The sequence below is a fragment of the Diachasma alloeum genome, unplaced genomic scaffold (assembly GCF_001412515.2).
Source record: "Diachasma alloeum isolate Michigan unplaced genomic scaffold, Dall2.0 Dall_scaffold_00354, whole genome shotgun sequence".
NCBI lineage: Eukaryota > Metazoa > Arthropoda > Insecta > Hymenoptera > Braconidae > Diachasma > Diachasma alloeum.
The window spans coordinates 1,030,666-1,054,869 of record NW_021680493.1 but is presented as its reverse complement, the minus strand read 5'-3'; the positions used below and the strand labels follow the sequence as shown (position 1 = coordinate 1,054,869).

Genomic DNA, 24,204 nt, shown 5'->3' with positions numbered 1-24,204 from the left:
GGCGCTTGTTCACGGAATGATGAAATTTCGGGGAGAAAAAACGACGAGTGCTCCACTTGCACATTGATCATCGCCTCCAGGGGAGCGATTTTGCTCCTTTTATGTCGACATAAAATCATAAATTTCAACCAATCCTAGTTGAGTATTCCAAATCCAGGACTGTCATTGGCTGAAATTGACGATTTTATGTCGACATAAAACGAGCAAAATCGCTCCCCAGATGTGAGGACAAATGCAAGATGAAAAAAAATTTACGGGAAAAATAAAATGTAGATTTTTGTCGGTCATCCACGTGGAAAAACTCATTTTTCAATTAATTTTCGTGGATCGCAATATTTTTTATGCTACATGTTGTAATAAATGAAAATGTTATGAAAATATTTTTTAATAATGGAAAAATGACATGAAGACATCTCTGAAGAAAACAATCATGACTTTTGAAAGAAAAAATTGGAGAAATTTTTGGAAAATTGAGACTAATTCTGGCGGATTGAGAAAAGTATAGGGGAGGGCGGAGTAAAATGGAAACTTTTGATTTTTTTAAAATGTTAATAACTTATTGAATTGTTGTTGAAATGGAATCACTTATTTTTGATAGATGAAAGGTACAATTCTTGCTATTTGTAAACCAAGACGGAGATCAGTTGATAAAGCTGTTTCCGCGTTATTAAATTTTTTTTAAAGTCAAATGTGTCCATTTTACCCCCCCCCCCCCCATGTTGTTTAACATATTTATCAGGAGTTCTGCACATCCATCATCTCCTCCAACAAACATCAACGAATCAAACGTGAGAACAAATGCAAGATGAAAAAAAAATTGAAAGAAAAAACAAAATCTCCAGATTTTTATGGCACATCACACGAGCCATTCCATTAAGAAATTAATTATTTTTGTTGAACAACAACATTTTTTCTGCTCCAAATCACAATAAATGAACACATGTCATAGAATGATCTTTAAAAAATGGAAACATGACATGAAAATATTCTTGCAAAAACAATCATGATTTTTTAAATGAAAAATTGTAGAATTTTTTGTAACATTGAGAGTAACATTGGCTTGTTCAAAAGACTTATATAGTGCGCAAGTCTTAGTCAAAAGGTCTAAGAAAAATTTCGTTTCACAAATCAGTTCTCCTGCCCATGAATAATTCAACCGATTGATAGAATAAATCGTGGAAACATTGAACCCACCGATAAGTAACTATTTTCTTCGTCTTATCACCACCGTGTTATCACACCCAAGTATGCAACAGCAATATCCCGTCCCCACCCCAACAAACTCCTAAAAATCCCCCAAAAACCAATCAAATTTAAAAAAATGTTATTTGGAATTTCAACTAGTATATCTCATCCCTAAAAAAATCCCAGTTTCCAATATTCCAATTCTCCTCAGAAAATTCATCTGCGAAAGCCAATAAATAATGAGAAATTCGAAAGAATTCAGGAAGTTTCTAAAAAATTCATGGGAATTCGAGGGAATGCAAGAAGCTTCTAGAGAATTTAAGAGAATGACAGGAGAGTTTCTGGAAATTTCTATTTCTTCAATTCATGCTTCTGTTATAGAAATCCTTGACAACGAGTCATTAAATAAATTTTATGAAAATTGTGAAGCTAGCGATTTTTATTTTTATTGCCCGTGTAAACCCCCAAAGACTGAATTAAAAAATAATTTTCAATGCAAAACCAGGACGCAGAAAAAGCCGTTGCACGGGCAACGCCGTGCACACCTCTAGTAAATAATATAAAATAACGAAATATTTTACTGAGTATAATACTCATCATCCTCAGCAAAAAAAAACTCTCCCGTCGATTTCATTTCTGAATTCTCGTCTAAAAGCGACGATGATTGGTCGCCAGGCGGCGATTGCGTCATGCGGTGATATCGTAGGTTCTAGAAGCACATGGTGGCGTCGGAAAAAAAAACCCACCCATCAAACTCCCCAAGGAACCCCCACACCCTCAATTAAAAATGATAAATCATGATCACTGGATCGTCATCGATCGCCCACCGGCGGTTGTTACCCGGAAAATCGATGAGATTTCTCCGATTTTTCTGGAGAAAAATCCGGGGTTAGGCTGGGTCAATCTGCGAGTACGTCAGGGGGGTGGGGGGAGGGGAGGGAGAGAGCCCATGTGATAATGCTCCGCACTTCTCTCCGTTCATTCTACTCGGCGTAGACAACGTGCGGGCACGCTGCTTCCATCACTTTAATTTCACTGGAAAATTTGGACTTTTGGGGATTCCGATCGAGCGATTGATTGAAGGTAATTAAACGGTTTTAGTTTATAATTTTTTTTGGGAATATGATTGGTATTGGGGGGTTTAGGGGTGACTGAATGAATGACCGTGGGATGTGGAGTCATGGGCGCCGGGCCGGCGGCAGATCTGTTTTTTTTTCTATTTTGGAAATTTGGAGGGATTTTCCGCGTTTTGAGGTCTTTTAATCGGAATTTTTGAGATTTTTTTTTTCGTTGGGGGGATCGGGGGCTGGGGATGGGGATGCGTGGGATTCTACTGTTTCGTGGGGGCTTGGTCCACGCGGTGGTTTACATAACCACATTTTTACGGAGCGGATGGAATTGCCGATGGGTTTTCAATTGATTTTTGGGGGCGATGAGGGGTTTTGATTTTTTTTTTTTATTGTTTAATGGGCGGTTTTGGGGGGGAGACTGGCGCGGGTTGGGAGGGGTTTCTTGGGGGAGTTTTGCCAGGGGGCAAAGGTTTCTTTATAATTATTTATGATTTATTTATTTATTTTACTTGGGGAATTTCAATTGATTTTTGAGTTTGATGAATGGGCTCTGAATTATTTCCTCATTGAACCGTTACTTTTGGGGCTGCGATTTTAGGGGAGAACTTCAGGAGACGTTTTTTGTAGACAATTTCCTTGAGTACAAAAAGTCTCAAAATGATTCCGTTCCGTTATTTAAATTCTCAACTAATTGTTATCCTTTGGATTGAGATATCGGAGTAATTTTCATAATCGACAACACAAAAATTCATAAAGATGAAGTAAAAAATTTAAGACGTTCGCTACAGTTCGCTCAGAGATATTTTCTTCCCAACATAAGCAGATAATGAAGGAATTTCAATGTTTACTTCGATAGTTTTTTCGACCGTACCTTTTATTCAAATAAATAATAAATTCTTTGGCTTATCGGTCAGTTTAAAAAGAAAACTGACCGATAAGCCAAATTTTTTTTTATTTATTTGTTTACTTCAATGTTTGTCCCTCAATTTTTGCCCTTGGTATCGAGATCACGAGTTATTTTCATTCATAAACCCAATCATTCCCAGATGTACAGACTACCAACAATGATGCGAAGTGTGGCTTCACGCCAGCTGCAGTACCAAGCGAGGATGTACGCCAAGGACGTGCGTTTCGGTCCCGAGGTGCGTGCACTCATGCTCCAGGGCGTCGACATTCTCGCTGACGCAGTGGCTGTCACCATGGGTCCAAAGGGACGCAACGTCATTCTAGAACAGAGCTGGGGCAGTCCGAAGATCACGAAGGACGGAGTCACAGTCGCCAAGGGAATCGAACTCAAGGACAAGTTCCAGAATATTGGAGCTAAACTAGTACAGGATGTGGCCAATAACACCAATGAGGAGGCTGGTGATGGCACCACAACTGCCACTGTCTTGGCCAGAGCCATTGCCAAGGAGGGATTCGAGAAAATCAGCAAAGGGGCTAATCCAGTTGAAATTCGTAGAGGTAAAATCACGATGTCGAAACGGCTTTTTCAATTGTAGGATTTATGACCGTCTGAGAATATTTAAAGGATGAGAGGCTTTTAAAGATTAAAAAAAAGTTTTTTTTGTGGAGAATTTGAAGAGCTGAGTATTTTTAAAAAATGTTGAGAAAATCTCAAGTTTTTTTAGATATTTTCTAAATAATTAACAATTTCACTTCATTGAGGAGTTTTTTTTTTAGAATAAACAGTGCAGTTTATTCTAGAAATAATGCAAAATGCACACGAGGATTTTTTAAAATGTTTGATCATTTTTTTCGATTTTATCCGATAATTTCCCCTTGTAAAATCGCCAGTCAACCCTTTCCCAACGATGGATTTTTTCATATAATATTTTTTGTTGAATTTTTCAATCGAAATGCTTCTCTACTATTTTTATTATTCATAAGAAATTTAATTTTTCTATAAAAAATACCTTTCCATGAATTTTCTCTATTGATTCTTAAGATATTTAAAAAATACTCAACACATTCAATAATTGAAAACATTACCAATGAAAAAAATTAAGACAATTTTAAGAAATACGTATTTTCAAGGGATATACCTTAAAATCGTCAATCAATTCAATAGCGAAGTGGTAAAACCGTACAAGTCAATTTTGACTATTGACCAGTTTTCAATGAATATCTCGGAATCTAAGAGAGATAGTAAAATTGTTGTTATAACCTTTTTTGTAGAGCCGATTGAGCGCTACAACAAATGTAATTACAAAAATTTCGCTATCTCCCTTAGATTCGGAAATATTCCTCAAAAACTCAACTGGGAGATGAGTCGACTTGAACCGTTTTACCATTTCGCTCTGAATTTTGTCTGTAATGCCATCGTCCTTGAGATATTTCTCAAATACTCAACAAATTCAATAATTTCCTCTCAATTTGACAACTTCCCCTCTTAAAAACGTGGATCGGTCGATCCACGAAAAAAAAAAATTGAAGAAATAATCCCACCATCACTCAAATTCCCCAGGTGTCATGATGGCAGTAGACAAGATCAAAGAGGAACTGAAGAACCTCTCGAAACCGGTGACGACCCCCGAAGAGATCGCCCAGGTCGCCACGATCTCCGCAAACGGAGACACAGCGATCGGCGCCCTAATCTCCTCCGCCATGAAGCGAGTGGGAAAAGACGGCGTGATAACCGTGAAGGACGGAAAGACCCTGCACGACGAGCTCGAAGTGATCGAGGGCATGAAGTTCGACCGCGGCTACATCTCCCCCTACTTCATCAACTCGACGAAAGGTGCCAAAGTGGAATTCCAGGACGCACTAGTCCTCTTCAGCGAGAAGAAGATCTCCTCGATTCAGAGCATCGTTCCAGCACTTGAGCTCGCCAACTCCATGAGAAAGCCCCTGGTCATCGTCGCCGAGGACATTGATGGGGAAGCCCTGACGACCTTGGTCTTCAACAGACTGAAGATTGGCCTGCAGATCGCAGCTGTCAAAGCTCCGGGCTTTGGGGATAACAGGAAGGCGACTCTTCAAGACATGGCCATTGCCACTGGGGGAATTGTCTTCGGGGACGAGGCCAATCTGGTTAAGATTGAGGACGTGACTGCCAGTGATCTCGGACAGGTGAGTTGGAAGATGGAATTTCTAACAATAATTTTGACCAATTGAAATGAAAAAAGTTTGGTTAATAATAATAATGATTTTTCAACACCTTTTTATAATTCCAATTAAAAACACCTTCCGAGCCCCAATTTTTCAATTCAGCACTCGAAATATTGGCAATTAAATTAAAAAAAAAATTTTTAATATTAGTTATTACTTTTTATGACCGCAAAATTGGCCCTTGGGAGCTGTTTTCAATTTGATTGGTTAATTTTTAATGGAGAATCGTGGGGAGTCGACTTAGCTCTTAGCTGACTTCGCGAAGAATATCTCTGAATCTGCGGGAGATAGCGAAATTTTTGTAATGACCTTTTTCATAGCTCTCAATGCGCTCCCCAAAAAAGGTAATGACAAAAATTTTTCCATCTGCCTCAGATTCCAAGATATTCATTGAAAACTGATCAACAGTCGAAATCGACTTATCACTCTTCTCCACTCCCAACATCATGAAGCTCTTCTCCATCTGATCCCCCAGGTCGGCGAGATAGTGATAACGAAAGAAGACACCCTCCTCCTGAAAGGCAAAGGCAACAAGCAGGACATCGACCAGCGAGCTGACCAGCTGCGCGACCAGATCGAGAACACCACCTCGGACTACGAGAAGGAGAAGCTCCAAGAGCGCCTGGCAAGACTATCAGCAGGAGTGGCAGTGCTGCGAGTTGGTGGTAGCAGCGAAGTCGAGGTGAACGAGAAGAAGGATCGAGTCCACGACGCCCTGAACGCCACGAGGGCAGCTGTTGAGGAGGGAATAGTCCCTGGAGGAGGCACTGCCCTCCTCAGGTGCACCCCAGCCCTGAAGAGCCTGAAGCCAGGGAACAGTGATCAAGCCACTGGCATTCAGATTGTCGAGAATGCCCTTCGCATGCCCTGCCAGCAGATCGCAGCTAATGCTGGGGTTGACGCCAGTATGGTTGTGGCTAGAGTCACTGATGGAAAATTGGGGTACGACGCCATGAACAACGAGTACGTCGACATGATCGAGGCAGGCATCATCGATCCCACGAAAGTCGTGAGGACTGCTCTCACTGATGCTGCTGGGGTTGCTTCACTGCTGACAACTGCTGAGGCTGTCATCACTGAAATTCCCAAGGAGGATCCACCTGCCATGGGCGGCATGGGTGGCATGGGAGGAATGGGCGGTATGGGAGGCATGGGCGGCATGGGAATGTAGAGGGCACAAGGTTAAGACTGAAGAACTGATTGTTTCACACTGTTTATCGAATCGCCAATTATTACGTGGAACGAGTATCTCTGGGAGTAGTGGGTTTGGAAGAAATTTGGGGGGATCTTGCCAGATAATGTCTCTTGATGCTTTTCGGTGGATTCAGCGGTTTAGGGGAGATTACGAGATTTAACAGCACTTTTTTTGGTTTCTTAGGTCGAAGGAAAAGTTTAATTGGATTGAATAAAGCGATATCTCGGGAACTAGTGGGTTTGGGAAGAGAATGGTGAGGAAGTTTTTGTGCAGAATTTCGAGAGCTACGGAAAAGGTATTATGACTTTTTGCGATAGAACCAGGAGTTTTAGAGATATTGCCAATTTTTTCAGAGGATTCTTTTCATGAGGCTTGAATTATCGTTGAAACAAATGGATTTAGAGGACAATACCGAGAGACATCTTTCGTAGAAAATTTCGTAATTTACGAGAAAAATATTTCTTCGGAAAATCCAGTAGTTTTGGAGATATTCTAACATTTCTCAGAGCATTCTTTCTTCTCCAGGGAGAAATTCATTGTTTTTCCTTCAATAAAACTCGAGATATCTCGTAAACTAGACGATTTGGAAGAAAATGTCATGAGATATTTTTTTAGCCCATTAAATTCCCCAGAAAAAATCCCTTCTGACATTTTTCTCTAAACCCCCTAGTGCTGGAGATATTGAGCATTTTTTTAAAGCGAAACAAAAATGAACTTTCTTTCAGACCTGATAATTCTTAATGTTTTTTTTTCTTTCTGAGGAATTGTTTAATGGGCTGATTCGATGGTTAGGGACCTTGGAGACATGTCTCCAAAAACGACACAGACATTCGACAAGTATCTTACATTAAGATTGACGATTTTTCCATCACTAAAAACCTTGTGCTCTAGGTGGTTGGGAAGGCATTTATCGGGAATTTATGGCTGCCATCATTGCCACTGTCATGTTGGCACTTGGTGTTACGTAACACTAATGAGGATAGAGTTCACTGAATTTAATGAGTTTAGATTTTCTGGGAGAGTAGAGTAGTGAATTGGTGAAACGAGATGAAAAACTGACCCAATGATTTTTTAATGTTTCAAAATCTGAGGGGATGGGAAAATTTTCGTGGGAATTTTTCTAGGAGAGGGGATTGAAAGCTACAGAAAAGTCATCACGAAACTTTTTGTGTCACCTCTAGATCCACCAAAAAAGTTTCACCAGTTCACTGAGGATTTATTTTCCATTGGATACTAATTTTTCCTCAGTTCTGACTAAAATTGCGAATTGTTCCAAATGCTGCATTGCGCAAATACCCTGTGCATTTAAAAAAATGAACAAAATACCTGTTATCTGAGTGTTCCTGTTGAAGGATGGAAGTGTAAAAATATCTTAAAATACCGATTTATCCATAGTACATGTTTTTTTAACAGTTAATTCTTTATTTTTCACTATTAGTCTAAATAAAAAATGTCGAAAATACATACAATTGTCCATTCAATCAATTTATTTCCTAAATTTTGAAATCATCCTCGTTTCACATCTGCACTGTTCAGGGATGTCAAGTTGATTGGGTCTGATGGTTTGGTAAGAGAATTCAGTGGTGAAGTGGTGAGAACATCCAAAAAAATACCACGTGTTTTTAATATTGCATTATTTCGATATCAGATGGCTGAAGGCAGACGTTGGGGACTATTTTTTTATGTAACGAATCAATTTATCGTTACGATTTTTTAATTATATCGATAATGAGTGTTTTTAGGCAAATTTTGGAAGACATTTTTTGTAAAGAATTTCCTCAGCTACAAAAATGGTTTTTCAATTTCTAAAGTCTGTTGATTTAAATCTTCATTGAATTATTTTATGAGAATTTAAATCCAGTTGTGAATTCAATATATCTTCTTCATTGTAGAATTATCTCGATAATGAGTGCATTTAAAAGAGAATGTCAATGGGCCCTTGTGTAGAATAATTCATCAGCTAGAAAAAACAAATCTCCTCATTTCCTCCTCAAATTACTCATTTCGAAGATGAATCCGCAATCAAGAAAAAACAAAAATCCGATCTGTCACGACTCCATGAAAAACACAATTTCCTAATGCTGAGTTATTTCGATGTCATTTTTTTTCTTGTAAAGGACTTAAGCTATAAAACATCTTCATATTCATTTAAAAAATTCTCACATCAGAGATAAATGTAGAATAGCAAAAAATGTCAAACCCGAACTTTCAAGAAAGATGTCTGAATTAGATTCAAAAAAAGAGCTTCAAAGTTGTTTTTTTTTCAGAGTTTCTTCAGCTCTCAAAAATCCCTCCACCCTCTTCTCTAAGATAAATGCCCAACCAAAAAGACCCAAAATCTTCCTACATCAATGATTCCCGTGTCACCTTTCTAAAAATAATATCAATATCAACAAAAAGAAAACCTTTCTCAACCAAACATTGACATCCCCTGAATGTCCATCTCATTCCACCACTTCTCCCTGAAGTCCCTCACCAAAAGTTCCCAGAGAGTTGTCCATCAGGTGGAGGTATCGAGTCCTTAGCAATAACATCAGTCACAAAACGCTTCAACAGTGTAATAGCAACATGCTGCTGTTTCAAGACGTCAACAGGTGCATTGGCATCGTCCGCACGTTGCGCCAGCAACGAGCAATAGTCCTCAGCGACAACCCTAAGCAGCTTCCTGAACTGTGTTGGATACCACTGCAGCATGGCATGTCCAGTGGACTCCAAGAAGACCTTGATGAGCCTGGGGTAGATTTCAATGGCGTCCTGACGTGGCTGAGCATTCAAAATAGTAGCCAACCACCTCCAGGCATTCGCCAATCCATGAGGATGCCTCGGAATGCTGCCTTTCGGCAGTTTCGTTATAATAATAGCAGCATAGAACCTCATGAATTTTTCCATCCTCTTCAGAAACGCCTCCTCGTGCTCTCTGACTCCATTCGAGTATGTGTAACCTCGACTACTGTAAAAATTCTCGTCACTCTGTCCCTGAAAACGAGGCATCACCACTGGGATAATGTAGGGACAGTGAATGTGGAGATACGAGAGAACTAGATCCCCAAAGTCTGGGTATTGAGACCACAGAGATACCACCACTGCTGCCAGTGCGTAGATTCTCCCGAATTTCTGCTCCGCAAAGTCTTTAACTTCATCCTGAAAAGTTATCATCGATAATGTAACATTTTTCAACATGAATGATGATTAAATATTGAGAAAAAACTGAAACTTGAGGGCAATCGAGCATTGCTGAATAAAAACAAGGGGCAATTGCATTTCTTATGAATGATGAGTATAGTTATTGTTGCTAATAAATTAGCTATTCTCTTCTTCGATTTTTTCATGTCGTAGTACTGTCATCAATTGAAATGTTATAGAAATTTTGCGTATTATTTCGTTCTGTCAAATAATTCTACATTCAGACCCTCTCAAGACTCGAATTCATTTTCAGTCCGGGTTTAATCAAGATTCAATCAAGATTGTTTCAGTAATTACGAAAAATCCGATTTTCTCTTTGAAATTGGAAAAGTAACAATTTTTTTAAATCTCTATGAAGAATTGAATTTTAATTAGCGTCAATGAATAGACCTTAGTAAAGCCTGTATTCATAAAAAAAACTCACAAAACTCGATTGATCCTTTTAAAAAAATGAAAAGACATTTAATAACCCTAACCCAAAGACCAGAAAATTTCAATCTCAATAAAAACCAGTGAATCCTCACCACAATGGTCTCAGCCACGCAATTCTTCACAAACGCCAGCTCGGCAGGTCCCTTCCCTTCGAAGTTCCTCCCAAACTTCCTAACAATCTCCTTCAAAGAAGAAAAATTTTGGGATATGCCCTTGACAAGAATATTGAGCTTCTTCTCGCAGTCCATCCTGTACCTCCTGTCGGGATCGACCTCCTCGAGCTGCCTGAAGGCCCCCCTGTACCTCTCCAGGTAGCTCTTGGAGTTCAAATACACCTGTATCCCCTTCACAGCGACGCTCTCCTCCAAGCCCCTGGGATTCCCCTCGGGCGCTCGTGGCGCCTCCACCGGTTCATTATTGGAACTCCCCTCGGTACTCTTCTCCAATTGTCTCCCATCCACCCCATCAGGCGCTGCACGAGGTACTCCATCAGGCGCCCCATGACCCCCACTAGCCGTATTTTGTGCCAGCATCTCCTGCTCCCTCCTCAAGCATTCATCGTTGATCCTGGTGACCTCAGCCCTGCAAGCCGTGAAAATCTCCTCCGCCTCACGCAGCACACTCTCCACATCATTCACCTCGTTTCTCGTCAATCCCCCAGTCTTTCCCCCCTCGATGATGCCATCAATCCTCGTGCTGAACTCCTTCAACTTGCTCGTGAAAGGCCCCACCACCTGCCCAATGAGATTCTTATTCTTGATGAGTGATGTTGCCAGTCGACCAATTTCCGTGTAGCTCTCAGTGAATTTTCCTCGGCAGGAGACTATCTTCTCCAGGCACTCCTCGTGTTCCTTGAGTCTCCTGTGCTCATCGGTCTCCCTCTTGAGCTTCTCCTGCCTCTCCTGGAGCCGCTGCGCCTGCAGCTGTGCCTCGTGGCGACGTTTGAGCTCGTCTTGCTGGGCAAAACGCCTCTCTTCTGCCTCTTGCTTCGCCTTCTCAGCCGCCATTTCGCGTTCTCTCTTGGCCGCCAGCTCCACCAGCATGACCTCCTTCTCCCGCTGGAGCCTCTCCTGGAAGGCCTCCATGTCCTTCTTTCGTCTGTTCACTGCCTTGAGGACCTCCTCGCGGCGCTGGAGCTCATTCTCGTAGAGGATTTTCTCGATTGAGAAGGTGGAGGGCTTTGGTTTTGCGCCTGGGGACTTTGAGGGCCTCGGGGGACTGATGTTCGCGGAGTTCTGATTGTTCTCGGAGGGGTTCTCCTGGGGGGAACTGCGCGGAGGGGACGAGTTGGGGCCCAGGGTGGTCCCGTCTACTGAGGGGGAGATTGACACGGCCTTCAGGAGGACTGACAGACGGAACTTGTCGAACGCCACGGGAACGTCCTCCATTTTTTCTGGGGAACAAGCGAATGCTCTTCATTTGAGGGTGATTTATTTTATGATAGAGCTATTTTTTGGAAAGCTGCGCGGGATTTAAAAGAGGTGACGATTTTCATAGAGAGATCTTTCTTTTTGATTTTGATTCGCTCTATAAAATAGGTCCTAAGGTATTTTTTTCATCCTCTTTCGACTGACAACTGTTTATCGAACGCGAAGAGTAATATTGTAATGATTGTCTCATGACTAGACACGGAAAAAATATCCTGAAACTGTTTCCAAGGGGAAAATTTCCGTAGAAAAAATGTAAAATTTAATTTCACATTATTTGTCTCATTATGAGAGACGAGGAAAAATTTTCATAGGAAAAATGACAAATTTGAAATGTATTTTTAGCTTCATCCATAATTATCGAAACATTGCATCTTTGGCGATTTGATTAGAGTGGTTATTAATTTCTCGAATTTCCTATTATCTTCAACACAAATGACATGTAATTGTTATGTTTGTTTGTTTTTCACTGTCGAGCAAATTTTTTCATCAAAACAGCTTTGTTGAAAAAGTGGTCCGCGTTAGTGTGAATTTAATTAAATTTAATACAATTAGGTTAACCTGAATGAAGATGAATGTAATTAATTTCCAGAAACATTTTTCCTAGCTGAAAACATTCTCGACATAAAAGATCTTTTCATAGTTTCCTCTAGAATCACTATATATCGAAGAGATTCTAATAATAAAATGCTATCTCCCTGCACTCTAAACGAGTTTTCGAAAAATATATTAGAATCCGAAGGATATTTCAACTAAATATTCATCAGAATTTTCGGCAGCTCTCGATTCACTCAGTAAAAAGATCCTCGCAAAAAACTGTCATCTCCCTTAGAATTTTCACAGAAATTGGATTCGTGAATTAAAATCGAATTTCGGAGCAGTTGTGGAAGTAAATAAACAGTAATTTAAAAAGTCTTACCTGTTTGTCTATCTCCAATAGATGAAGGATTGTTATCCATCAGGCACTTGTGATTTTCGTAATCAATCAAGGATGCAAGAACTTCTCTTTGAAGTTCTTCACTATTTTCAACAAAGACATAAACTGACTGTTGTGACTCGTTCCCCAACCTACACCGCAACACAACTAATTTAGAGGTTATGGGACTGATGGCTGAAAAGACACCAAGCCACCGCCATATGAAGTCGCGCCAGTATTGCCCCGTGGGAACACTTCAGTTGCGCGCGAGTGCATAAACATTTATGAAAACTAACGTCACCAGGGGTGATGCCCTTTCATTGTCATTTTTTCTGTCAGATTCGATATTCGTTTTTTCAATTAACTGTTTACAATAATTCTCATTGTGAAAAACTATTTAAACGACGGACTATTCAGAACTGTCAAAAGTATGTGGAAAAAGTGAAAACTGAAAAAGTTCTTTTTTTCAGATTTTCAAAGGGTCAGTTTTTCCGTTTTTCCAGGGCGAAAGTCGACTTCCGCCAAAATCGAATTTTTCAGCCGGGTGAACGTTGATTCCAACTATTTAAGCGACGGGCTGGTCAGAACTGTCAAAAGTATGGGGAAAAAGTGAAAACTGAAAAAGTTCTTTTTTTCAGATTTTCAAAGGGTCAGTTTTTCCGTTTTTCCAGGGCGAAAGTCGACTTCCGCCAAAATCGAATTTTTCAGCCGGGTGAACGTTGATTCCAACTATTTAAGCGACGGGCTGGTCAGAACTGTCAAAAGTATGGGGAAAAAGTGAAAACTGAAAAAGTTCTTTTTTTCAGATTTTCAAAGGGTCAGTTTTTCCGTTTTTCCAGGGCGAAAGTCGACTTCCGCCAAAATCGAATTTTTCAGCCGGGTGAACGTTGATTCCAACTATTTAAGCGACGGGCTGGTCAGAACTGTCAAAAGTATGGGGAAAAAGTGAAAACTGAAAAAGTTCTTTTTTTCAGATTTTCAAAGGGTCAGTTTTTCCGTTTTTCCAGGGCGAAAGTCGACTTCCGCCAAAATCGAATTTTTCAGCCGGGTGAACGTTGATTCCAACTATTTAAGCGACGGGCTGGTCAGAACTGTCAAAAGTATGGGGAAAAAGTGAAAACTGAAAAAGTTCTTTTTTTCAGATTTTCAAAGGGTCAGTTTTTCCGTTTTTCCAGGGCGAAAGTCGACTTCCGCCAAAATCGAATTTTTCAGCCGGGTGAACGTTGATTCCAACTATTTAAGCGACGGGCTGGTCAGAACTGTCAAAAGTATGGGGAAAAAGTGAAAACTGAAAAAGTTCTTTTTTTCAGATTTTCAAAGGGTCAGTTTTTCCGTTTTTCCAGGGCGAAAGTCGACTTCCGCCAAAATCGAATTTTTCAGCCGGGTGAACGTTGATTCCAACTATTTAAGCGACGGGCTGGTCAGAACTGTCAAAAGTATGGGGAAAAAGTGAAAACTGAAAAAGTTCTTTTTTTCAGATTTTCAAAGGGTCAGTTTTTCCGTTTTTCCAGGGCGAAAGTCGACTTCCGCCAAAATCGAATTTTTCAGCCGGGTGAACGTTGATTCCAACTATTTAAGCGACGGGCTGGTCAGAACTGTCAAAAGTATGGGGAAAAAGTGAAAACTGAAAAAGTTCTTTTTTTCAGATTTTCAAAGGGTCAGTTTTTCCGTTTTTCCAGGGCGAAAGTCGACTTCCGCCAAAATCGAATTTTTCAGCCGGGTGAACGTTGATTCCAACTATTTAAGCGACGGGCTGGTCAGAACTGTCAAAAGTATGGGGAAAAAGTGAAAACTGAAAAAGTTCTTTTTTTCAGATTTTCAAAGGGTCAGTTTTTCCGTTTTTCCAGGGCGAAAGTCGACTTCCGCCAAAATCGAATTTTTCAGCCGGGTGAACGTTGATTCCAACTATTTAAGCGACGGGCTGGTCAGAACTGTCAAAAGTATGGGGAAAAAGTGAAAACTGAAAAAGTTCTTTTTTTCAGATTTTCAAAGGGTCAGTTTTTCCGTTTTTCCAGGGCGAAAGTCGACTTCCGCCAAAATCGAATTTTTCAGCCGGGTGAACGTTGATTCCAACTATTTAAGCGACGGGCTGGTCAGAACTGTCAAAAGTATGGGGAAAAAGTGAAAACTGAAAAAGTTCTTTTTTTCAGATTTTCAAAGGGTCAGTTTTTCCGTTTTTCCAGGGCGAAAGTCGACTTCCGCCAAAATCGAATTTTTCAGCCGGGTGAACGTTGATTCCAACTATTTAAGCGACGGGCTGGTCAGAACTGTCAAAAGTATGGGGAAAAAGTGAAAACTGAAAAAGTTCTTTTTTTCAGATTTTCAAAGGGTCAGTTTTTCCGTTTTTCCAGGGCGAAAGTCGACTTCCGCCAAAATCGAATTTTTCAGCCGGGTGAACGTTGATTCCAACTATTTAAGCGACGGGCTATTCAGAACTCTCAAAAGTATGGGGAAAAAGTGAAAACTGAAAAAGTTCTTTTTTTCAGATTTTCAAACGGTCAAATTTTCCGTTTTTCCAGGGGGAAAGTCGACTTCCGCCAAAATCGAATTTTTCAGCCGGGTGAACGTTGATTCCAACTATTTAAGCGACGGGCTATTCAGAACTCTCAAAAGTATCCTATCGTAAAAAGAAAACAGGAAATCGATCTCGAAATATCTCGAAAATCTCAAGTAAGCGTAAGCGTAAGACTGAAACCGAAGCGCCACTATGTGAGGAGATGAGCAGGCGCGTGCGTAGCCCATTTAGATAAAGATGAAAGAAATGTTTAAAAAAATTTGTGCAAAGTACAAATAAATCAAGTGAACAATACCGCTCTGCTACTTGATCCTGTGGTTTCCACAGATTATCCGCTTTGAATTTTCTGCATCAGTTCCTCCAAAATTTCCAGTATGAATCATTCGCCGGAACAGGTGATGCCACGAATTGTTGACATTCGTGGCCTTGAAAAAATATTTTCATCACTTACCACCTGAGGACAAAAAAGGAAGAACCAAATACGTCAGAATAAAATTTATAATGTAGGGAAATCGTGGAGATATTGGAGAAAATTAAAAATTTCTTCAAAATTAATACCTGCTGCATTATCTGAAGTTGCTTTGCTCCCCAATCCGGCAATCCGTCTTCCGCGATCGACCCCTTCAGATCGCGATGTTGAAATTCACCACTATTTATTTCTTACAGATAACACAAGAAAGAAACCACGACTTGAAAACGTTTTAAATTAATTTTCACACAACACTATTCACTACTGACACAATAATTTTCATCGTCATCTGAATCTCAATTAAACTCCGAAGGTGAATTCTATTATTTATTATTTAGTACAGAGGGCACGGGTGGGAGTGTATCGACGGTCTCGCGTGATTTAATTTTATCTCGATTCATTGAACCCGATCATAACATGAATTTTAATATTTCGAACACTCTTTCGCATTCACTAAATTATTTTTCACTGATATTCACAAAACTTCACTGACACTCACGAAAAAAACTAATTATAAATTCACTTCAGAAAAAAATTACCAAAAACATTTCAAACTTATTTTCACACCTCTTGAATTTTTTCCGTGTTCCCACATTTCACTCGAATAATTTCTACTCGTATCTCAATATTAATTGCACAAATTCTTATGCCGATGTCTACAATTAATTGTTCAGAGCACACAGTACGAGTGCGACGAATGCCTATACCGGCTTGAGCAATTCAATTTAGACCTATTAAACGCGAGACTTCAATGAATTTCAATGTTTTTACACTTTTGCACCTTTCATAAAGCATTGCTCACTGTTATTAATCACCGACACTCACGAATTACCGGGATAAAACGAATGATTCACGCGATTTTACGGACCATGTCGATGATTTCGGCGGGGGACAGTGCACTGAACAAGATGGCGGCCTGAACTCCCCCTTCCAAGTCGCCAAGGGAGGAAAAACGCGGGAAAAGATTATTACGCCGGGGGAAGGGCTGTAGCGAGGATTTTTCTGCCTGCGGGGGTTGCAAAACTCCACAAATCATCTGGATACAACAATAATCCACGAATAATCACTGCGATTATTTTCATTCTCGTCCAATTGCTTCAACGAACGAAAAAATATTCCACACTTTTTTCACACTTTCTACTGTCTTTTTCCCGTTGATTCCATTCCCATTTTATTACGATCGAAGTCCAGTTAATTTAATTATTAAAATTCGGGGGAAGTGAGACACGTGAATTTGTTCCGGAAAAAAATTACTCGAGGGAGCGGACGTGCCCGTGCGGCGAGCGAGGATCGAATGACGGATGGGACAAGAGACAAAGGACCACTACGTTCGGTCTGAGGGGGCGGGGAGCAGTACCGCGCTGATTTTTCGCGCAGATGACGGTTGAAAATTTTTAACAAAGAGAGAAAAATCCTCCGCCGATTTTCTATGATTCGATTGCTCAAAGGAGATAAATGAATTGTATTTTATAAAACTCTTCAAAAAATTGTTTCAAAAAATAATTGAGATGGTCGATGAGGTGAGAGGAAATGGAAAAATTCGTGAGAGTTATGAACTGAATAAAAATGTATGTATTTCGGGTTAAGGAGAGACTACTGAGTTTTAAAAAGACTGACCTTCAAATCGACGAAAATGGAAATGTCTCGCGATGGAGAGCTTTCGTCGATTTTTGCCATTGATTGTTCTAAACAAAACGACCGCTGGAAAAAAGAATTGATAGAAGAATTTCAAAAAATCAGTGGAAAAATAATTCAAGATTTTTTCTGTTGAAGTAATAAATGATGAATAGAATAAAATGACTGGAAAATTAATTTCTAAAAAAATTGAAAATTCTGGATATGTCCAGGGCAATACAGAAAAAAGTATCAGTGAAGCAAGAAAGGATTTTCAATCGCTTTTTGTAAAAAAAAATATGACAATGAAAATAAAAAAATATTATATAAAATATAGAAAATCGAACTGCTCGTAGAATGCCCAAATACTTTCACTAAATCCCTAATCATCTCGAAAACGCGTCAGTCTAGAAGAAAATGTCAATTAATCTTTTTTGTACAGAATTAAATTCCCAACAAAAAACTTGTAGTGAGGTTTTTCCCTAGACCCACTCCTTAATGAGATAGTTACGCATTTGAAGAGATGACAACATTTCTCGTGTGTACCTATGAAATAAAAGAGCCTGTGAATCCCCTACTTTTACAAAAACTTTATTGTCTTCCTTTCCTCTTTATCTGGAAATTTCTCTTAAAGCTATGACATCATTTTTTGTTAATCTTGATAATCATTAAATCCAAACCATGGAATTAATTCGTTTATAACGAATGAGTATTGGATACAAGAATAACAAATACTTTGAGTTCAACGGAGTCTGAGGTATGAGTACAAAATGCATGAGTTATGTACATAAGCTTAATTAATTATGAAACTTAATGAATAATCATCACTTGTGAATGTCCACTTGACGAGAAGCCATTTTATCCACATTTAAAGCCCAAAATGACAACTTCATTAACCTCTTCTTATGATTCCGAAAGTTTCATTCGTATCATTTTTTCACTAATCCTACTATTAATTATTTAGTGATTTCTCTATAACAAATGGGTATTCGATACAAGAATAAATACTTTGGCTTCAACGGAGTTTGAATACAGCTGGCGTTCATGATCGAAGAATTATATGATGATGTAACATCTTTCTGAATTTTGAATTCAGAATAACGCGTTTTTCGTGTGGATGTAACGCTTATGTACATGAGAGGAAGTATTGTAGAAGGTTTACTCGCGAATTCTAGCCTTGAGGTCTCGACATTTAATGTCGAGAAGTTCTATTTTCTTCCCAAAGTGTCGTTCCATTTCGTTGCAGATAGCCATTGCCAGGGGGGAGTCGATGAGGTTTACGGCGACTCCTTTCTTTCCAAATCTGCCTGTTCTACCGATCCTGTGGAGGTACGTCTCGTGGTCTGCATTGGACTGCTGATCAACTGGGAGATCGTAATTAACCACCAGAGATACCTGATCCACGTCAATGCCTTGAGGGAATGCAATTGTGAAATTAGAATGGGTTCAAAATTTATCCAGAGTCAGAGTTAGAATTTACCTGGACGAAAAATTGAAGTTTTTTGCGTAAAAAATAATCTGAAGCTTATAGACGTCATCTGGGGTAGTAAAGCTATTACTGAAGTACATTTCAGATGACAATAATAATTTTTTAAATTGAATATTTCTTCAATTGAACAGTCGTTCATCCCATCACCATCGGTGACAAAATAAAAAATATGGGATGAATTGAATGGGGAATGAGTTGAATATTGATTTGGAAACGATTTTTTTAACGAAAAAACAGATCAGATTTTTGAGTTTTCACTAAAACCGTTGATTCATCTCAATAAATCGTGAATATTGTAGTTCCATGTTGTAAAGATCTCTGTGAGATTATTATTCATTCAATTATGGAAAATAGTAGTTCAACTATTCCTAGAACAGAATCAACATTCTTGAAATTTAGCTCATTTCAAGTTTTTTCCTCAAATTTTTTGTAACTAAACAATTGTTTCACGTCATCTACAGTATTAAATTCCTTTAGAGTATCTTTGTCGCATTAAAAACGGATGTAATTCTCCTGGACACATTTTTCAGTGAACTCTGGCTTAAATGTTCAGTCAACTGGGAAATCTACTTTACTGAAAGATCAATTTTTGTTCTGTTCTCTCCTAAAATAAAATCGACTCATCCTGTCCTGTCATTTGACCACTCAATCCATACTTGTAAGAAACAGCTGCGGTGATTACCTCGAGCTAACACATTAGTTGTCACCAGAACTGTGACGCAGCCCTCCCTGAAGAGATCAAGAACTCCGATTCGCTCCTCCACAGTCATCTCCCCAGATAATAAACCCACGGTGAATCCCTCATCGATCATTTTCTCAGCCAGCCACGTGGCAGTTCTCCTCGTGTGACAGAAAATGATGGCCTGGCCTGTGAGATTCGTATAAATAGTGGTTATGGCGTCGTACTTGGCCTCCATGTCCTGGCAGTTGACGTACAACTGCTTGATGTTGTCCAAACATTGTTCCTCCCTCTTGAGTCTGATGATCATGGGATCATCGACAATGATCTCAGCAAAGTCCATCACTTCTTTTTCGTAGGTCGCCGAGAAGAACATCACCTGACAGGTCTTGGGCAACATCTTGTGCATCCTGATGCACTGGTCCTGATGACCCTGTGTGGCAATCATCACGTCTGCCTCGTCGAGTACAAAAACATTGATTTTGTCGAGATTGAAGAATCGAAATTTGAGGGACCAGTCCAGGGCTTTGCCAGGGGTGCCGATGATTATGTGGTCGGTTATCTTCTCACCTCTTGCCACTGGAAAAGATGAATGCATTAAATTCAGTAGCAAAGTGGTAAAACGGTCCAAGTCAATTTTGACTATTGGCCAGTTTTCAATGAATATCTCGGAATCCAAGCCAGATAGCAAAATTTTTGTTATAACCTTTTTTGTAGAGCAGACTGAGTGCTACAACAAATGTAATTACGAAAATTTCGCTATCTGCCTTAGATTCGGAAATATTCCTCAAAAACTCAACTGAGAAATAAGTCGACTTGAACCCCTTTACCACTTCGCTACTGAATTAATTTTATTCCGTAATTCTGTCGTGAAATGATGAAACGTCACGAGTATTCGACGTTTTTAATACTTTAAAAAGTATCTCTGGCATTCTCCCATGCACCCAAATTTTTCTACCAACATTTTTCCCCATCCACTCACAATAAATTAAACAATTCTCTTACTCTGTTCTCCCCTCACAGCATACTTGATCTTGATCTCAGGACAATGCTTCGACATCTTGGCGGCTACCTCCCCAATCTGTATAGCCAACTCATAAGTAGGTGACAAACAGAGCACCTGGGGATAAGGTTTCGTCGTGTCGACCCTGCTCAGCATGGCCAGCGTGAAGGCAGCTGTTTTCCCAGTGCCTGACTGGGACTGGGCGATCATATTCCCTGGTGAATAAACATTTTTTTGTTCAACCATGCTTTCACCGAACGACACATTAAATATTCACAGTATTTACATATAAAAAAACAGGTACAGTAGAGGCTTCGTATAAGATACCTCTCTATAAGATACCTCGCGCTCCGAGCGCTCGAGGCCTTCTCCCACTCGTCACTTTTTTCCGTGAGCTTCTTATAAGATACCTATGGCCCCGGTCATTTATCAACGGGAAGAGAGTAGTTATAAGGTTCAAACGGTGTTAAGGGTCAAACGGGAGGGACGAACGAAGTGATCATAAGGGTCTAATGACCTTAAGGGAGGGTCATACCACTGTTTTCAAGTAATGGAAATATACATCGATTTTTTTTTCACTTTTTCCATCGAAAAATCGTAATTTTTCGTCTGTGATTATTCTCGAGTCCACCGACAATTCCCCAACATCAGCTGCCATTCTATCACGCGGGCGATACAAATTCAAAACATTAAACACATAAATTGATTAGTTATTCATATTCATTCAGTAAAAATGAAAATTTCATTGAATTCGGGCGCAACGAGCGAGGTATCTTATTTAAAACCCGCTGATCCTTATTTTTCTCCTCTCTATGAGCGCGCGTAGTGGGGGCACAGGGGTTCCCGGAATTCCACACTCCTACTGTCCCTAAGGTATCTTATGCGAAGTCTCTACTGTAAAGGAGAGTGGGATAAAATGGCCCCATTTGACTTTTTTTGTGATACCCATAACTCAGAAACAAATTCATTAATTGAGATCAGTCTAGGCTCATTCTGAAGGGGAAAAAGTGTAGTTTCCACGGAAAAAAAATGATTCCATTTTATTTAAAATTGCATGAACTGTTAATATTTTTGAAAAAATCAAAAGGGGCCGTTTTACCACACTCTCCCCTATATGAAAAAACTTAATGAAAAATGTTTTTCCTTCAAGTAAACTTTGGTGACGTAGTGACTCTTGAATTTAAACAGTATATTTTTTAATGATATTTCAAGATTGTAGTTGTTTTGTATCTTTCCAAAGCTCAGATTGCATTTAATATCATGTGTGCTTGAAAAGAAATTTAGTTTTCGAGATAGTCAGCATCGGTGTGAGAAAAAACCCTTTTATCATCAAATAAGTGGCATTTGTAATTACCTGGTGGATCAGCTAGCAAAGTTGGTAGGGCCGTTTCCTGGATCTTCGAGGGCTTCATGAATCCCATGTCGTAGATCCCCATCAGAAGCTTCGGCTGGAGTTTCAGCTCCTCGAACGACTTCACACTGTACAGGGGTGAGTTTGGGTTCCTCCGTTGAATTTCCACCTCTTGTTTAGACTCAACGAGAGTTTTGTGGAGGAGTTTCTTGAGGAGGGGCTCTTCTGCTGCTGTCGGGACCTTGTCAATCTCATCAGCAGCAACTCCAGGTTTGCAGCTCTTAATTGATAAGACGTTTACCTGACGGAAAAATTGAAGAACACTTGGCAATTGCTGAGAACAATATTATTGAAGAATTTCGTTACAATAATTGAGGAAATTAGAGGAAAAATCAGGAATTGAGAACTTTCTGTGAGGAAATTCTTGCCAAGAATTGTGTGCAATTGTGCAACAAATGTGGAAAATTGTGTGAGTGCTCAGGAACGCTGACACTGGAAATTCAAGACTTTGATCCAAACTCAGATTTTTGTAGCAAAAAAAAGACCATTTTTAGTCATCAATATCTTTTGACAAAATTAAATGATTTGAATTAATTGGATTTCGAGTTATTGATGATTGTAAACGGTTCATTCAGGCAGTAGAATTTTCCTGTACAATATGTGACCGGAAGAACAATAAAATGTTGGAAGAATTAAAATTCCAGTTTATGAATAGTTTTTTGAGATTTTTTTGTCAACTTCAGCTGAATAATAGTAGTGAGATGATGAATCTAGCGTTCAGAACGTTCGCAATGATCATTAGCTGCACATCAGGGTGAATAAGAACATTTGTAGAAAATTGATCCTTCTTAGTGGCGACTTCTTCCCGTGTTTTTTATTTAAATAAAAACATGAATAATGAGGGAATTCATCACTTCAAGTCCTGCCTTTGATAGCAAGAGTGATCAACAGGTGTTCATACAGAAGAATTGGAAAATTGCTGGAAACTGAGGAAAATTGGGGGAGAATGGGGAAAATTGAGTTTGTACATGTCTTCGGCAGACTTCTTGTTGATAACGAAGAGAATAGGGTGAGGCAAAATGGACAATTTCCATTTTTTTTCAATGTTCATAACTCAGGAATAAATTCATCCATTCAGCTCATTGTCAGTCTAGGCTCGCCAATTGAGGTGGTAAACGACTGTCTCGTCCAACAAAAATCGAATGGCGATCTCCAAATGACCCTGACTTGGAGGCAAACATGTTCGAGAACTTCCTTGTTAATAACAATTGAATAATAATGGAATTTATCACTTCAAGTGATGCATTTCAAGTGGCGAAAGTAATCAGATCTTGATTTAAAAAAATAACGAAAAAGTTGAGAAAAATGCAAGAATCAAGGGAAAATGACGAGAAATTAGTTTGTAAATAACTTCGAGGACTTGTTCGTCTGATAAAAATCGAGAATTATCTCCGAACGTTCTCATAATCAGGTTAAGTCGGCGTTACCTAAGGGAATAGACGGAATACTTACGCACGATGCCAATAGCTCCTCCTCATCGTCTCTACCCCAGTATTCTACGCCTCCTTTTTCCATTTTGATGATCTGCGAGTCGATTATTGAAGGTTCAATTATTAATCCTAATATCCTGTGTAAATAAAGACATGCAGCATCCAGCAGGAGAGCGATTATCCGCGCAGGGTTACCAAATACTTGGGGAGCCGAACCGCCAAAACGTGGCGCTGGTATAGCCCCAAAAAGGCTGATATCCTCGTATCAGATCCGATCAATTAGCCCCTCATGTATAGATATCCAAATTTTTATGAAAGATGAATAAAACAGTGTGTAGTATTGCGTTTCAGTCGCCTGTAAATTCTGTCCAAAGCAGGATTTTCGTTTAAACGAAAATCCTAATCTTCTCAATGCAATATCTCGCCGAAACAAGCCCACGCGATGTTGAAAAAACCGTTCGATCGACGATCGATAATTTAGCTACCTTTGATAATTGCCTTTGGAACCTCCATCGGAGAACCCCTCTCAGCAAATTCAAAAACTACCACGTGTCCAAGTAGAATACGAAATTAAATTGTAATTAAGAATATTTAAGTTATTATTAAGATAGAAGGAATCAGTGAAAGGCAATATAGATTGTTCGTACAATGAGAATTCCACAGGTTTAAAATGACAGTGAATTATAAAATTATCAATACAAATTCACTAAATTTACGTACACGCCGAATTTGTTCGCATACGGTACCAATTCCTTTCACCTTTCATTCAATTCCTTACAAAAAAATAAGAGAGATAATTAAATTCTACTCAATTGATTTCACAAGACCAATACAATTGAAGAAAATGTCATGAAATCCTGGCGTTGAGAATGTATCGACCATCAATCAGTAAATAGTCCGTCTTCAGGACAATCAGTCAAACCAATACATTTAGACTTTACTATTTGAAAAAACATTTAACTATTCGAAAAAAGTGAAATGTATATTTATTTGGTGGCAAAAAAGGAGGGGTTAGATGGAACTCAGTGAGAAATTCAGTATATTCGACGATCTATGAGTTTATTCCGATGATTCA

General features: G+C 39.4%; 3 protein-coding genes across 3 annotated transcripts; 1 reads left to right on the top strand and 2 right to left on the bottom strand.

Moving 5' to 3' along the window:
- The first annotated feature begins 2,158 nt into the window (after window positions 1-2,158).
- Window positions 2,159-8,025, top strand: LOC107041107 (heat shock protein 60A). Its single transcript, XM_015261502.2, has 4 exons — window positions 2,159-2,268; window positions 3,302-3,719; window positions 4,723-5,327; window positions 5,842-8,025. Exons 2-4 carry the CDS (start codon window positions 3,302-3,304, stop codon window positions 6,535-6,537), a joined length of 1,719 nt encoding a protein of 572 aa, XP_015116988.1. The 5' UTR covers window positions 2,159-2,268; the 3' UTR covers window positions 6,538-8,025.
- LOC107041109 (nucleoporin GLE1) lies at window positions 7,472-12,677 on the bottom strand. Its single transcript, XM_015261504.2, has 3 exons — window positions 12,523-12,677; window positions 10,269-11,569; window positions 7,472-9,702 (listed from the first exon to the last, which is right to left on the bottom strand). Exons 1-3 carry the CDS (start codon window positions 12,560-12,562, stop codon window positions 9,034-9,036), a joined length of 2,010 nt encoding a protein of 669 aa, XP_015116990.1. The 5' UTR covers window positions 12,563-12,677; the 3' UTR covers window positions 7,472-9,033.
- Window positions 12,678-17,701: 5,024 nt separating this feature from the next.
- Window positions 17,702-23,331, bottom strand: LOC107041037 (DEAD-box helicase Dbp80). Its single transcript, XM_015261393.1, has 5 exons — window positions 23,152-23,331; window positions 21,643-21,940; window positions 20,291-20,503; window positions 19,289-19,864; window positions 17,702-18,529 (listed from the first exon to the last, which is right to left on the bottom strand). The coding sequence occupies exons 1-5, from the start codon at window positions 23,212-23,214 to the stop codon at window positions 18,276-18,278; spliced, it is 1,404 nt and encodes a 467-aa protein (XP_015116879.1). The 5' UTR covers window positions 23,215-23,331; the 3' UTR covers window positions 17,702-18,275.
- Between the last annotated feature and the right edge of the window lie 873 nt (window positions 23,332-24,204).

What these genes read in the sequence shown, in the direction of transcription:
- LOC107041037 (XM_015261393.1), bottom strand. Translation starts at nt 23,214, where the DNA reads ATGGAAAAAGGAGGCGTAGAATACTGGGGTAGAGACGATGAGGAGGAG. An exon ending in AGGAGCTATTGGCATCGTGC is followed by an intron (nt 21,941 to 23,151) that starts GTAAGTATTCCG and finishes TTTTTCCGTCAG; the next exon opens with GTAAACGTCTTATCAATTAA. An exon ending in TGCTGTGAGGGGAGAACAGA is followed by an intron (nt 19,865 to 20,290) that starts GTAAGAGAATTG and finishes CATCTTTTCCAG; the next exon opens with TGGCAAGAGGTGAGAAGATA.
- LOC107041109 (XM_015261504.2), bottom strand. Translation starts at nt 12,562, where the DNA reads ATGGATAACAATCCTTCATCTATTGGAGATAGACAAACAG. An exon ending in TATTGGAGATAGACAAACAG is followed by an intron (nt 11,570 to 12,522) that starts GTAAGACTTTTT and finishes CTTGTTCCCCAG; the next exon opens with AAAAAATGGAGGACGTTCCC. An exon ending in GCGTGGCTGAGACCATTGTG is followed by an intron (nt 9,703 to 10,268) that starts GTGAGGATTCAC and finishes ATAACTTTTCAG; the next exon opens with GATGAAGTTAAAGACTTTGC.
- LOC107041107 (XM_015261502.2), top strand. Translation starts at nt 3,302, where the DNA reads ATGTACAGACTACCAACAATGATGCGAAGTGTGGCTTCACGCCAGCTG. An exon ending in TCCAGTTGAAATTCGTAGAG is followed by an intron (nt 3,720 to 4,722) that starts GTAAAATCACGA and finishes CAAATTCCCCAG; the next exon opens with GTGTCATGATGGCAGTAGAC. An exon ending in CTGCCAGTGATCTCGGACAG is followed by an intron (nt 5,328 to 5,841) that starts GTGAGTTGGAAG and finishes CTGATCCCCCAG; the next exon opens with GTCGGCGAGATAGTGATAAC.